At 41.5% G+C, this 13,505-nt stretch overlaps 2 protein-coding genes across 2 annotated transcripts; one reads left to right on the plus strand and one right to left on the minus strand.

The window, feature by feature from the left end:
* Positions 1–1,692: 1,692 nt before the first annotated feature.
* LOC306931535 (nectin-3-like protein) lies at positions 1,693–8,832 on the plus strand (the record flags this gene model as incomplete). Its single annotated transcript, XM_079512940.1, has 5 exons — positions 1,693–2,080; positions 2,311–2,404; positions 3,171–3,325; positions 5,455–5,648; positions 5,749–8,832. 4 exons carry the CDS (start codon positions 1,693–1,695, stop codon positions 5,628–5,630), a joined length of 813 nt encoding a protein of 270 aa, XP_079369066.1. The 3' UTR covers positions 5,631–5,648; positions 5,749–8,832.
* A 101-nt stretch (positions 8,833–8,933) lies between these two features.
* Positions 8,934–12,714, minus strand: LOC306931621 (uncharacterized protein). Its single transcript, XM_079513084.1, has 4 exons — positions 12,584–12,714; positions 11,828–11,921; positions 10,230–10,317; positions 8,934–9,620 (listed from the first exon to the last, which is right to left on the minus strand). The coding sequence occupies exons 1-4, from the start codon at positions 12,627–12,629 to the stop codon at positions 9,165–9,167; spliced, it is 684 nt and encodes a 227-aa protein (XP_079369210.1). The 5' UTR covers positions 12,630–12,714; the 3' UTR covers positions 8,934–9,164.
* Positions 12,715–13,505: the final 791 nt, after the last annotated feature.

Genomic DNA, 13,505 nt, shown 5'->3' on the forward strand with positions numbered 1-13,505 from the left:
GAGTCTTTGGTATGACCCGGCCGGGGATTGAACCCCGACCTCTGTCTCAGGGCGGACACTCTAACCACAAGGCCACTGAGCTGGTCAATGGCCATAGCATTTATGCGCTCCGACACGCAATGATTGACAGGTGCGGCTGTGCTCCCGTTCCCTTTTGCAGTGTACGTGTGACGTGTGCCGCTGCCTCTCCCGTCAGAATAACTCGGATGAGAGTATTTTTTATTTTAAATTGGAACGCTTCCTCCTCTCTTTCTCTCTCTCGCTCCTTTTAATTGAGATATTAACTTTTTTATTACATATTTAAAATACAGTTAAAATCAACTCAGCGTATGAGTCTTCAAGAACCCTGCCCCCCCCCCCCCCCCCCCAATTGAAACCGACCCTGTCACAATTACACGTATGGTCTTCTTTTTCTCAAGTTCAGTCTTCCATGTTTCTATGGCTTATTGTGCATGTTGTTCTTGTTGTTCATGTTGTTCTTATTGCCTTCTTGCTTTGTCCCGCCGCAGCATTCAGCTATATCTTGTCTACTTGTTTGTGCAACTCGCTTAGTCCCTCCAGTTACCAGCCTGAATATTGAAGTTCCCACTCTTGTTGAGAGGGAGGATTTCGTCGCATATGCGAGCTGCATAGCGTCTGGTGCCAAACCCCCTGCAGATGTGACCTGGGACACTGGGTCTTCTCAAGATTTGAGAGTTGTGACCAACTCCACTCAACATGTGAACGGCACCACCACCACAGTTAGCCATCTGGCCGGCATATCAACCCGAAATATCAACCACCTAAAAACATCACCTTACTTTGTGGACACACAGGCCTGAAACTTTTACTTGTAATTTTGTTTGAAATGTTTTGTTTCTTTTAAAACTCAAGTGATAAAACGTTGGACCCTCCCTATTCCTTCATACTTAAACCGAGAAACTCACTTCGCAGTTTAAAAAATCCGCCTTACTGTGGACATTCACGCTTGAGATTATTACTTTGAAATAATTGGCATATATAACTTCAAGCACCCAATGCATTGTCAATGTAAAGTAGCCTTGCCGAGCCATGGAGCCCATAGGGCAGGAGCCTATATCCTGTTTCTGTAGCGTGAGGCAGCTTGATGTACAAGTACACCCCCTGGACATGACGCTAGTATGTCGCAGGGACTTATCCCCAATCCAACCCTTGATGCCGAGTGTCAAGCAGGGAGGCACTGGGTCCCATTTTTAGAGTCTTTGGTATGACCCGGCCGGGGATTGAACCCCGACCTCCGTCTCAGGGCGGACACTCTAACCACAAGGCCACTGAGCTGGTCAATGGCCATAGCATTTATGCGCTCCGACACGCAATGATTGACAGGTGCGGCTGTGCTCCCGTTCCCTTTTGCAGTGTACGTGTGACGTGTGCCGCTGCCTCTCCCGTCAGAATAACTCAGATGAGAGTATTTTTTATTTTAAATTGGAACGCTTCCTCCTCTCTCTCTCTTTCTCTCTCTCGCTCCTTTTAATTGAGATATTAACTTTCTTATTACATATTTAAAATACAGTTAAAATCAACTCCGCGTAATCGCGTATGAGTCTTCAAGAACCCTGCCCCCCTCCCCCCATTTGAAACCGACCCTGTCACAATTACACGTATGGTCTTCTTTTTCTCAAGTTCAGTCTTCCATGTTTCTATGGCTTATTGTGCATGTTGTTCTTGTTGTTCATGTTGTTCTTATTGCCTTCTTGCTTTGTCCCGCCGCAGCATTCAGCTATATCTTGTCTACTTGTTTGTGCAACTCGCTTAGTCCCTCCAGTTACCAGCCTGAATATTGAAGTTCCCACTCTTGTTGAGAGGGAGGATTTCGTCGCATATGCGAGCTGCATAGCGTCTGGTGCCAAACCCCCTGCAGATGTGACCTGGGACACTGGGTCTTCTCAAGATTTGAGAGTTGTGACCAACTCCACTCAACATGTGAACGGCACCACCACCACAGTTAGCCATCTGGCCGGCATATCAACCCGAAATATCAACCACCTCCTCGTCCAGTGTGTGGTCAAGCAACAAGCCCTGGCAACAGAGGAAACCCTACCCTTCACCATTGAGGTCCACTGTGAGTTATACCTTGCCCTAACAGCTTATACACTGTCATATTTGTAACAACAGGGAGTCACTTATTAATAAACCGTATTTTCTCCTGTGAAGTCCTTGTTTAACCACACTATACCACTTAGCGGAACAAAGTGTATGTTGTCTCAATGTGTAGTGCATGTTTTCCCGAAAGAGAGGTCATTTGTCTTTTATATAATTTATAGCATGTCCATTTCATCTGCTTTCCTACAGATGCACCTCTGCCAGTGGACATCCGTGAAACATCCAAAGACGTGTTTGAATGTATGTCTGACTCCAGTCCAAAAGCTACGTATACCTGGAGCAGGTACAGTAGTTTCCAACAAACGGGTTTAAATAAATCTCACTCACTGCCAGGTATTAATTCATTAATTCTTCCTTAAGCGCCAGCATTTTTCAGTGAGACCTTTATTTTGAAGGTTCCACCGGGACCCGATACGTAAACCAGATGTGGGATGGGTTGTGACAGACAGACGTGCATCTTTTCTTTCACCCTGAGAAGATATTTTGTGGTCGTGATCATCGGTTATTGTTGTTGGACATTGAAGAAAGCTTGTTTTGACCAGGAGTGCAATCTGTAAGGAATTCGAGATAAAGGCATTTGAAAAAACATAAACAACTACAAGTAAACGGGCGCGGACATCTTGTTTCAGGTTCATTTTCTGTTTACTCAATCGCCTAGCAACCCAATACTAATGTATGTCTGTCATCTGCGCTTAACCACTGGATTAGACTTGATGTATGTAGATATATGTCAATGGTGGCAAATTTAACACATTTTTGTTAAACCTAATGATGTCTTGTTTAGTTTATTTTGTAACAGACATAAATGTAACCAAACTCACACTATTTCAGCTAGACGGACAGCTAGACATCAACATTGAATGTCATTGGACCAAAACTACATTTGAATCCTGGATATACATTTTTTAATAGTATACTATGGCCATTCAATACGGGGGTTTCTCCAAACATAGATGTTGTTGTCCATTTTATCAAGCATTTCATTTCAAAACACAACACTGTGTGAGATACGGCGCTCTGACGCGAGTGTTGGTGTGTCTCTGTTCTAGAGTGAACCAGTCATGGCCCAGTGCTGGGATCAGTGCAGTGGGAGGCAGGCTGCAGTTCACCAGCCTCACCTCTGACCTGGGAGGTCTCTACGCCTGTGAAGCTTCTAACCCTTATGGACAACAACATGTCTCTCTCTATGTGTACCATGCCACTGGTGAGAAATGTGCCTGCACTCCGTCCATCAACATGACTATGGTTTTTCTGTGTGGAGTTTGCATGTTCTCCCCGTGTCCGCTAGGGTAGGTACCCTCACAAAAAACACGCCTGATGGAGGGGAAAGGGACTGGTTGGAATAACGTGTTCCTTCCACATGCTACGTCCAACCGGGGAAACTGTCCCCTGTTAGGTGAAAAGAAGTGGCTTGGACTCTTCATGCATTGAAGGAAACGTGAGATCAGTCCGTTCTCCCTCTCCCCAGGTTGGCAGAGGGAGTGTAGAGCCCAGGATTACACTACTAGACAATTGACACTGGCTGAAAGAAATAGCTTACTAAAAAAAAGAAAACATGACTAAAGTTCACTAGACCAGTGGTTCCCATGAACTGGGGGTCGGTCGGGACAATTTGTTTTGGCATCTATTAAGTATGACCTTGTTCTAACCATGATATGTTCTAAAAGTTTGGAAAACATTTAATTTCATTATGCCTTTAATAAACAGTAATAACACATGAGCAATCGGCATGCTCAAAAGACAAGACTAACTTGTGCAAACTTGTGTGTCGTCATAGTTTATACACAACCTCCAAACTGCTGTCATAAATGGAAACTAATGTTATCTTTGAACATTTTTATTTCTACACTATTCTGCATTGTATAAGTCTGACCATTAGCATGATGCACAATATGAACACTATCAATACCATGATCTAGAGTTACATAGCTAAAACATAGTAATATTAACAGTAATAGTAACAATAGCTAAAACAATGTTAACATCCTAACTATAGACTGACTGACAATGCAGGGGGACAAAGCTAAGCAATACAAGCATAAGGCCACAAACAGTATAACAATATTAGAGATCATTTCAATGCTGATAGCAGGCAATGGTAAGCCTAACAAGAACTCTGCTACTGTATGTTAGCCATCTAACATAGCTGACAAGTTCTGACTCGAAGAGAGAAACAACAGAGTAAGAGTCAACATAGTCTCCAGAGTAAGTTGTAGTCATGAAACAATAGCACACACCTAGACATATTGTAAATACTCTAATTAGAATTACGTAAGGCACTTACCTATGTGTCCTTGACACAAAGCTTCCTTGAATGGAAGAAAGTAATCAGCGCTCCACAGTAAGCAGACCTCTCTAAATTGTCCTCAGACGAGCCCTCCATCGTCGTTTCCAGTCATCCCGGTTCTCCATACATCTGGCCAGTTCGTTGGTACTTTGCGCTCCTGCATCGCTCTTGAGTACATCCACATATGTTAGCGTGGGACGTCCTCGTGATCGATGCCCGTGTGTTGGTTCCCAAAGCACCAGTTTGCTGGCTGGCAGTTCTTGATGCCTTTGGCAGTGTCCTGCTAGTCTCATTCTCCTGGCTGCTATTTTCTGGCTCACCCTTGGTAATCCCTCATACAGAGTCTTGTTAGTAACATGTACAGTCTTGCTGATGTTAAGTACTGCACGCAGCATTCTGGTGTAGCACCCGTCAAGGGACTTCTGCAGGGTTGGCTTCAGGGTCCAGCATTCACTGCCGTATACCAGTCCAGGACAGACTGAGAAGTGCGTGTCAGAGCAGGAGTCTCATAAACAGAGGGCGGTGTCGTAGCAGTCATAAGTCAAACAGGAATAACAGCAATGTAAATTAGAGTTTGCCTACACCGACTACACGCAGTAGTGTGAGAAGCGGTTGTGTTACATTTCAGTCGTGGTTATGATTATTGTCAGTCTAAAGGTGGTTGGTCATGGAGCCCTTGTTGCAATTTACAATCAATTTACAATTTAGGCATTTAGCAGACGCTCTTAATCCAGAGCGACTTACATTAAGCAAGAACAAAAAGCATGACAATACATCACATGCAGTATCACTTTTTAAAACAGAAGTTACAGAGTGCTTTACACTGTAAAAATCTCTATAAATGCATGGATACACTGATTGCATATCTGTTATGTGTGAATCTTGAGAACTATGTGACCCATCGACTTCAAACTTGGCATGTGTAACTTAAAAGGTTGGAAATGTAGCCTGGGGCCTGTCCAATATGTGCTTTAAAAATTATTTAAAAACATTATGTTACTCATGTCATGTTTCCATTAAGTCCTTTTGTGTCTTCTGTTCTTTAGGAGGCTCCACGACCTGCTGGACTTGGATTATCAGCATCGTTGCTGTTACTGTTACTGTTGCTGTCGGTACCTTCTTGTACCTCCTACGTACCTACCTATCCACTTCGTGCCTTGTGGCACATAAGGCCTTCACTGATCGCTTCCACCCTTCACTGTCAGCTGCTGCCATCCTGTAATCAAAGAACTTTCTCCTGGTAACTATGAGTATTATATTTTATTTTTATTTTTAGATTTAGATATTCGGAATATTGCAACAAATGTGAAGTATTTTTCTAAAGCTGATGATTCCTAAAGCAGGAGTAAAGAAGCGATGTTTCAGACTTTCAGAGGGCTCCGTCAGCCCCAAACACCTAATGATGAGGACCTCAGAAAAGAAGAAAGAGAGATATGATCATGTAAGCCATTGTCTTCTTAAAAATACTACATACCAAAGGGAGGTACTGTGTTTGGACCACACATTACTCATTACTTTACATTAATGCAATGCTGCCACAGTTGATCGGTGTGCAGAAGCAGATGAATGGTAAATCTGACTCTAACTTCTAGTTTCTGAGAGGAATGGCTATATAGCTGAGGAATGGCTGCCCCAGCAATTCCCCCCTCCCCCCCAAGGAGCACTGCATTATTGTAACACATCTCTAGGTTTTATGATGTGATCTTTTTAAAACGTTGTGGCAGTGGGGTCTGGCTTGCTGACGGCTACAACAGAGAGTTTCGTTATAGGGTGGTTGTTGATTGTTGTCAGCCTATAAAAGACATCCACATTCCATCCAAGGAAGCTTTGCGAAGGCATATATCTATTCTACGTCCGAGCATAGACATGGTAATGCCCCGCCTGCCTCTGATTGGTCTACCGACACGGCGACACTGCCCGTTTTGCCCCAATGGTCCCACCAGACGCGACGTTACTCCGTAGTGGGAGTACAAGAGAATGACAGCTTGCCAGCTTTAGCCTGGCTAATAAGCCAGACTCAAATCACACTGTCGTGTCCCGGCAGGCAATTGTTTTTTGCCAACGGCTGATTTGCGTCTGGCTTTAGCCAGGCTATGCCAGCTTGGCACGCGCGACTTGTATTTTTGTAGAAGAGGCAAACTAATATTGTTTATCCCGTTTGCTTTGATTGAATGATTGATTGAACGCATATTTGTATGATTTTATTTGGGTGTGTTCTAAATTAAAGTGTTAGTGTTGATCGTGTATTAATCTAATTATAGTAAACTAATAAAAAAAGATAAAGATCAAGGGAAAAGAGACCTTTTTACAGTGCAATAATGTTTCACTGTACACATAATAATAATATATATATAAACGGCATAAACAATATATTAGTTTGCCTCTTCTACAAAACATAAAAGTTACTGTCGCGCGTGCCAAGCTGTAATTCCTTGTATTATATCATACTTGTATTATTTATTTCCCACCACGGAGTAACCTCGCGGCAGACTATCCAGCATACTCCACCTCAGAGGAAAGTCTGCAGTGTCGGTAGGCCAATCAGAGGCAGGCGGGGCGTTACCATGACTATGCTCGGACGTAGAATAGATATACGCTTTGAGAAGGAAAGGAAATGGTCACGTGACTGGGCTGCACCATGATACTTTCATGGACACTTTCATGGGAGCCAAACTCACACCGGAAGTTCAATTAATACTTGGCAGTGAATGGAGCAAGCTTGACCAGCTCATAACAAACATTACTTTTTAACAATTGAGACCTTTGTCATATAATCGGTTCAGGAATATAAACGAAGAGATATCACAGAGTGCACAGTATATAATTTTATCTGAGGATCCTGAGCAGCAGGAATTGTTTCTGGCTCGGAGGTATCGCAAGATTTGGCTGCCAGACAGGAAACGATGGGAAGTCTTGCGATACTTGGTACGTTCAGAAAGGTACTTTGTGCTCTTTAGATACCATACCTCTAGAAAAATGACAGTGTACACATCGAAAAGCAACACAGCAGACAATGTGTTATATGTCTTTTGTTGTTTTCCAGAAGCGATTACTTTACAAAAGGTCTCAGTCATTCAGAAATAGTGTTTGTTCATGAGCTGGTCACTGAGCTCTCATTGACTCCAGTGCATTCTGCCGAACCTCCAGGTGTAGTTTTGGCTCCCATGAAAGTGTCATGGCGCAGCCCAGTCACGTGACCATGTCCTTTCCTTCTCAAAGCTTCCTTGATTCCATCCTGTGACTCTGCACTTGCAGCCGAGAACAAATCATGCCCCACTTCCTTAACAAGCGTATACTTTAAGAATGGCTTACAACTTTACATACTGTTGTATTACTGTAGATTGGCGTCCCAGAGATATTTGATCGGGGGGTCCATCCATGGTCTAATGTATATCAGACTGGGTGTCCTTGATTTTCGAAAGGTTGAGAATCACTGACTGGCTCAGTCATACTGGGAATTTGGCTTCCTATGCAAGTGTCTTAGTTTGAAGTGTTTAACTCCATTTGCATTGTGAATGTTTAACTGTTATTTATAACTACTGTACACCCTGTTCTTAAGTTTTGTAACACATTTATTATATTGTTAAAATTATTATCAACATGAAGGATTTCACTGCTACAGATACATTTGGGATGGCAATCTACCTCTAAATAGGGAAGTGCATTGTTCAGTTTTTCAATGATGAAAGCACAGGTGAATGGTATTGTCTTCTCTACTATAACTGAAGCCCGGTCCAGCCAGCCTGTATGTATGCGCACTACAAACTCAGATGCTCATGGCTCTGGCTAGGAAACCATTTATTTTTCCTTCACTTCTAATAATCAATACATTTAGCAAATTTCTCCCATATGTAGTCCTGTAGTAACGTTACATTTTATTTTTGATTTGTTGCACCAAATCATTTGTGATTAAACATGCACTATAGTAGCTCACTATACCTCAGTAGGTTTTGTATATTAGTTGTGTGCTTGCACTATGGCAGCTTACACTGGTTTTGTATATTAGTTGTGTGCCGTTAGGGTGCTTACAGACTGGGTGTGTTTTTCGGACAAATGCCACAAAAAATGCACCAGTCTTACTCTTCAAGGACCTTCCTTAAGTGTTTGACTGTCCTCACTTGTGCTTTTGTTGTGATCCAGGACCCCCACTGGCTACTACTATGTTTTAACTAAGTACAGCATTTATTTAAATAGTTTGTTATTGATGCATATTTGTTGCTGTACCGTTTATTTATTATAGTTTTACAATTAAAAATTCCTAGATTGACAAAGGCCTGCGTGCCGAAACGTGTCTGTTTGGTTTGACTGTTGCTGCGGATCCCTATTAAACAAGACTCCTAAACCAGCATATTACATTGAGTGTGGATTTTATATACCTTTACATTTTTTTTGTAAAGGTTATGTTACAAAAAAAAATAAAAAAATCAATCAATCATGACTTGTAATTCAGTCTTGTACTGTAGTCATTCTACTCAATGTTTCATATACATTTCCACAGGTGTGCTTTTCATGGATTTTCTTAAGAAATGAGCCATACTTTTAATTGCCCACAACAATAGTGTGAAGATATCACTGTCATTCAATCGTGATGTGAAAGGGGGCTGCTATATATCACTACTATCAATCATTTAGCTGGGGAACCCCCTCAACACTGCAATATACTGTATAATAAGCAAGTTAATGTTCTTTCATTTTGAAAGAAATCAAAAGTAAAAATATATAAATGTTGGGATCATAATCAAAGGTTAAAGAGATCTCAGCTTTTCTTTACTAGATCCTCAAAAAGTTCCAGGAAGCGTTTGGTGCTCTCCTGTGTGGCCTGAAAGCGTTCCTCCTCCCTGGCCGCCTCTGCCTCCAGGAACTGCAACACGCTCTTCTCTTCTTCTTTTCTTCTTCTCCTTTCTCTTTTGCAAGGTGGAGGACCGGTAGAGGTGGACGGCTCACTGTCCTCCTGTGTGAGGTTACTTGAGCCAGGCTCCTCCACATATGTCTGGCTACTAGTGGTCTTCACATGTGTAGGAGGAGGTGACACTCTGCTACCCGAGTCCATGTCAGGAGACCGTTTATTCACCACACACAAGGAGTCCATCACGACAGGAAACTCAATGGCTGACCCATCCCCGACAGCCTCGTGCATGATTTTAAAATACGCCCAAGTGGTTGGTGTGGCCTCTTTGTCAGTCCCTGCTCCAGAAGGGGCGAATCTGATTTCCTGCAAGAAAATAAGCGTGGGTGAAGTTGAGTTGTAAGTCTGCCTGTTAATATGATTTTTTGTCCTCCCGTAAAAATTAATTAAGTAGAGAAAATAGTCGATCTACAAGCTGTGCACTTGTAGAGTTTGGGTCCCGGCCCGGGCAAAAATCTCTTGGTTCTCGACCTGAAAGGTTTTGGAACCACTGCTCTAACGTCTGGTTGAACCTGAGTGCAGACATTTAATACCTGAACACTCCATGTCGGTTTGTTGTTAATTGCGTATAGGAGTGAACCTGGATTATGTTCTGGTCATGGATATCCACTGGAGAGTGGTCTGAGTGGTCTCCCTCCCAATAGAGGCCGAAAACCATCTCCTCTGAAGAGTTCTGGATTGCATGTTTGCACACAAATGTACAGTATCTGATGTGTTAAACACGAAACCTAGAATGGCTGTGTAATTCGTTATCATGTAGTCAACAGTACAGCATGCTAGTGCAGATGCCAGTACTGATGGTCAACGGTTCCGATAAGGTCCCGTTCACCTTGAATTTGTTACTTTCAACAACATGATGCAGTAACATCATGTAACACTGAGCACTTCGAAATATTAAGCACATTTTAACCACACCTTATATTTTCTCTTTAAGTTGTCCCACTTCTTGGACAGTTGAGTTGCGGTCACAGTGTCATCTATGGCCATTTTCTTAAGCATCTCCCTGTGGAATGCAAGACAAGTTCATACATGTCAAACTCAAGTGGTCTCAAATAATTACTAATACAAAACTGCCAGCACTCACAAACAAGTACTTCTGGTCATTTTAATTAACCACTTGAATCCAACCATTGCTATTCTGGGGAGAACATTCGTGTCACAGACGTGTTGTGAGCTTGTGTGACCTTGTAGATCGACTATTTTTGGCAAAGAGATTTGGTGTATCGGGAAAAATCAGTCCAATTACAGAGCCACCTTTAAATCAGTCAAATTTACTATGATCAAATACTTTATTAGTCAAAAATTGTTGACAGGAGTACAGTAAAACATTTAGGCTAAAAGTATAGAACAAAATGAGTTGGGGACTCGTTTTCATTGTGGTCCTATAGACAATTCATCAACAGCATAGAATATGAACACATTGATACATGTCATCAACAATAGATTTACAGGGGAGAAAACAGTGGCATTATGACCCATTTAATTGGGAATTAATATCTAACTCCTACTGATAGTTTAGGGGTTTAGGTGATTAAATGTGTGCCTGCCCACCCGTGCCATGTACATTTAATAGAAATTACCAGAAGGACTTGTTATTACTTGTTTTTGATTGAATACTTTATTAACATGATTATTAACAGTACAGTATAGTCAAAGGTTATGCTACTCAATCAGTAATGCATATAATACATACAATATAATGTTTGAGTTACATTGAATTCTGTTGATCCATGTACCCGGTAAACAGTGTATCTAGTATCTACTACTACTACGGATTTCACTTTTTTGTTTCTACTTTGCTCAAAGAATTGCAGCCAGTCATTTACACAAAGGCATGAATGTCAGAAAATATAATTTGCATACAACCAACAGCTCTAAATATAATATAATAGGGAACAGACCGTCAAGATATTAATCACAACCAACATTAAGATACTGTAACAAATATACAGTATGATTTGGGATTTATTAAAAGCTAATAACAAAGAACTGAGTGTGTATATAAATTGACATGATACTGGCTGCAAGTTATTATTTTTTTATCTTATTTTTATCCCACGATTTTGTAACGCATTTTTCACCCCTGTGTCAATTATCTAATGTGAACCTGGGCTCTACACACCCTCCGCCAACCTAGTCCCCGAGGGACATGGGGAGAGCAACAGACTTGAACTCATGCTTCCTTCATGCCTGAGTGTCCCAAGTTGCTCCTTTACACCTGACAGGGGGAGTTTCCCTGGTTGGACGTAGCGCGTGGAAGGAACACGTTATTCCAACGGTCCAACCAGTTCCTTTCCCCTCCATCAGGCGCCCCGGCTGGCCAGGGGGAGGCAGTTTAGAGACCAGGATTACTGCATGTTTTTTGTGAGGGTACCTACCCTAGGGGACACGGGGAGAACATGCAAACTCCACACAGAAAGGCCCTTTCGCCAACCCCGCCTCGGGTATGGCTGCAAATTAAACTGAAAAAAAAAAAAAGATTACAGCAGTGCCAAAATGATCATGCAACTCACTCCCAGGCTTTTTTGGCAGTGTGCCTTTTCCCTGTAAACCGGTTGTCATACTCCATTCTGAGCTGAATGAGCTTGCGGGTCTCCTCATCAGTCCCTGTAAGACATTATGTCCAGGTGTCTGTCAATCTCAAATGATCTCATCAAAAGTAGAATATTTAGACGACATAAAAGGTGGTAAATACTGGCATTGATTGAAAATTAATTGATTCAACAGTTTGTAGACTGGGTACATTTCAAGTACAGGTCATTCAATACAAAATCTGCTACGAAGATAAAAAACATTTTCAATTCATCAAGACATTAAAAAGGCATACAATGATACAATAGTAAATAATATAGAGCATAAATAGTAAAGCAGAAAATGCACACACGATAGCCTATAGGCTTATAAATGTATTCTCCTACTCATAAATACAAATTTGTGTTGCAAAGTTTTTTTTAATTATTATTTTTAGTTTGTATTGTTTATTCTTAGATCTGCAAGTATGATGCACAAGATTGTAGCAGCATAATTAAGAATACAACAGTAGGATGTAGAAGCCAAAGTAAAATAGGATATGGTGTCGTAACCATATATATATAGGCCTATAAAAGAAAGGCTATGGTCGTAACACACTAACTTTGACTCTTTGAGGTACTTTTGATGCAGTGTATAAGGTCAAGGATTCAAGTTCAAATGCATGAATTGGCGTCCTTCGTTATTATAGTGTACTAAAACCGTAAATAAAGCGCCTGAATGGAATTGTAAACACTTACATTTGTGAATGGATACTTCTATAGGTGCTCCGTATATTTCTGCCATAGAGGTGGATTTATACGTGCCCCCCCAAACAATTCCACAAAAGTACTATCAACTAAACTCCTCGGTGATCTTTCTCCTTTCCTCCTCCTTTAAAGACGAATTGAAACGTCTTTAGAGTTGTCGGAACCATTTCCGGATCGCGACGAAGAAGATTTTCCGGGTCACGACTGGAGGATAGAAACATGGAATAGTTCTATGGACTGTCTGAACCAACCCTGAACCCATTACTGAACCAGGGTATGTGGATGGAGCAATGGGAGTAACACGGACGCAGGTGCTAAATGAATGAAGTCCATTATTGTTACAGCACTTTATTACGTTAGTACTACTAGTATACATACTGTCTGAATTATGCTTTGGGAGTGCACCAAATTGACTGCCTTGTTTTCGCACGTCCACGGGATGGCGACAAAGCACCTAAATAAACCACAGTGACAAGTTTGTTCAAGCCTGGACCTCCTTTATACTCTATGGCCTGGACTCATAAAATAACCATAATAGCTTCAAGCTAAAAATAATAATAAAAAAAAACCGAAATATGGGTTTCAGGAAAAGTGTCCATATTAACTTTAGGCTATCTGGTGTAATACAATGCACGCAAAAAGACACGAACATGCGTCTCATTACAAAGACTAGACTGTCCACAGTCCAGCAACACACTTTTAACTTTCTCTCCCAATAAAGTTGTTTATTTTGTCTTGTTTGTTTGTAAAGCGAGTAAGCAACGTTGGGTACTATAAGAAAGGCGCTATATAAATGTTATGTATTATTATTTGTTAATGCTATTAATATTATTGGCTAGTGAGTCTGGCTACTAATAATATAATGTTGACAATCTTGACTTCAGGTTCAGGGCCCTCCACTTGGAGGAAAGCC

The sequence above is a fragment of the Electrona antarctica genome, assembly GCF_951216825.1.
Source record: "Electrona antarctica genome assembly, chromosome: 10".
NCBI classification, from domain to species: domain Eukaryota; kingdom Metazoa; phylum Chordata; class Actinopteri; order Myctophiformes; family Myctophidae; genus Electrona; species Electrona antarctica.

Excerpts from the sequence above, each read along its gene's own strand:
- LOC306931621 (XM_079513084.1), bottom strand. The coding sequence starts at position 12,629 with ATGGCAGAAATATACGGAGCACCTATAGAAGTATCCATTCACAAAT. Across the intron at positions 10,318-11,827 it reads ACTGCCAAAAAAGCCTGGGA|GGAGATGCTTAAGAAAATGG; the intron begins GTGAGTTGCATG and ends TGCATTCCACAG. Across the intron at positions 9,621-10,229 it reads ACTTAAAGAGAAAATATAAG|GAAATCAGATTCGCCCCTTC; the intron begins GTGTGGTTAAAA and ends ATTTTCTTGCAG.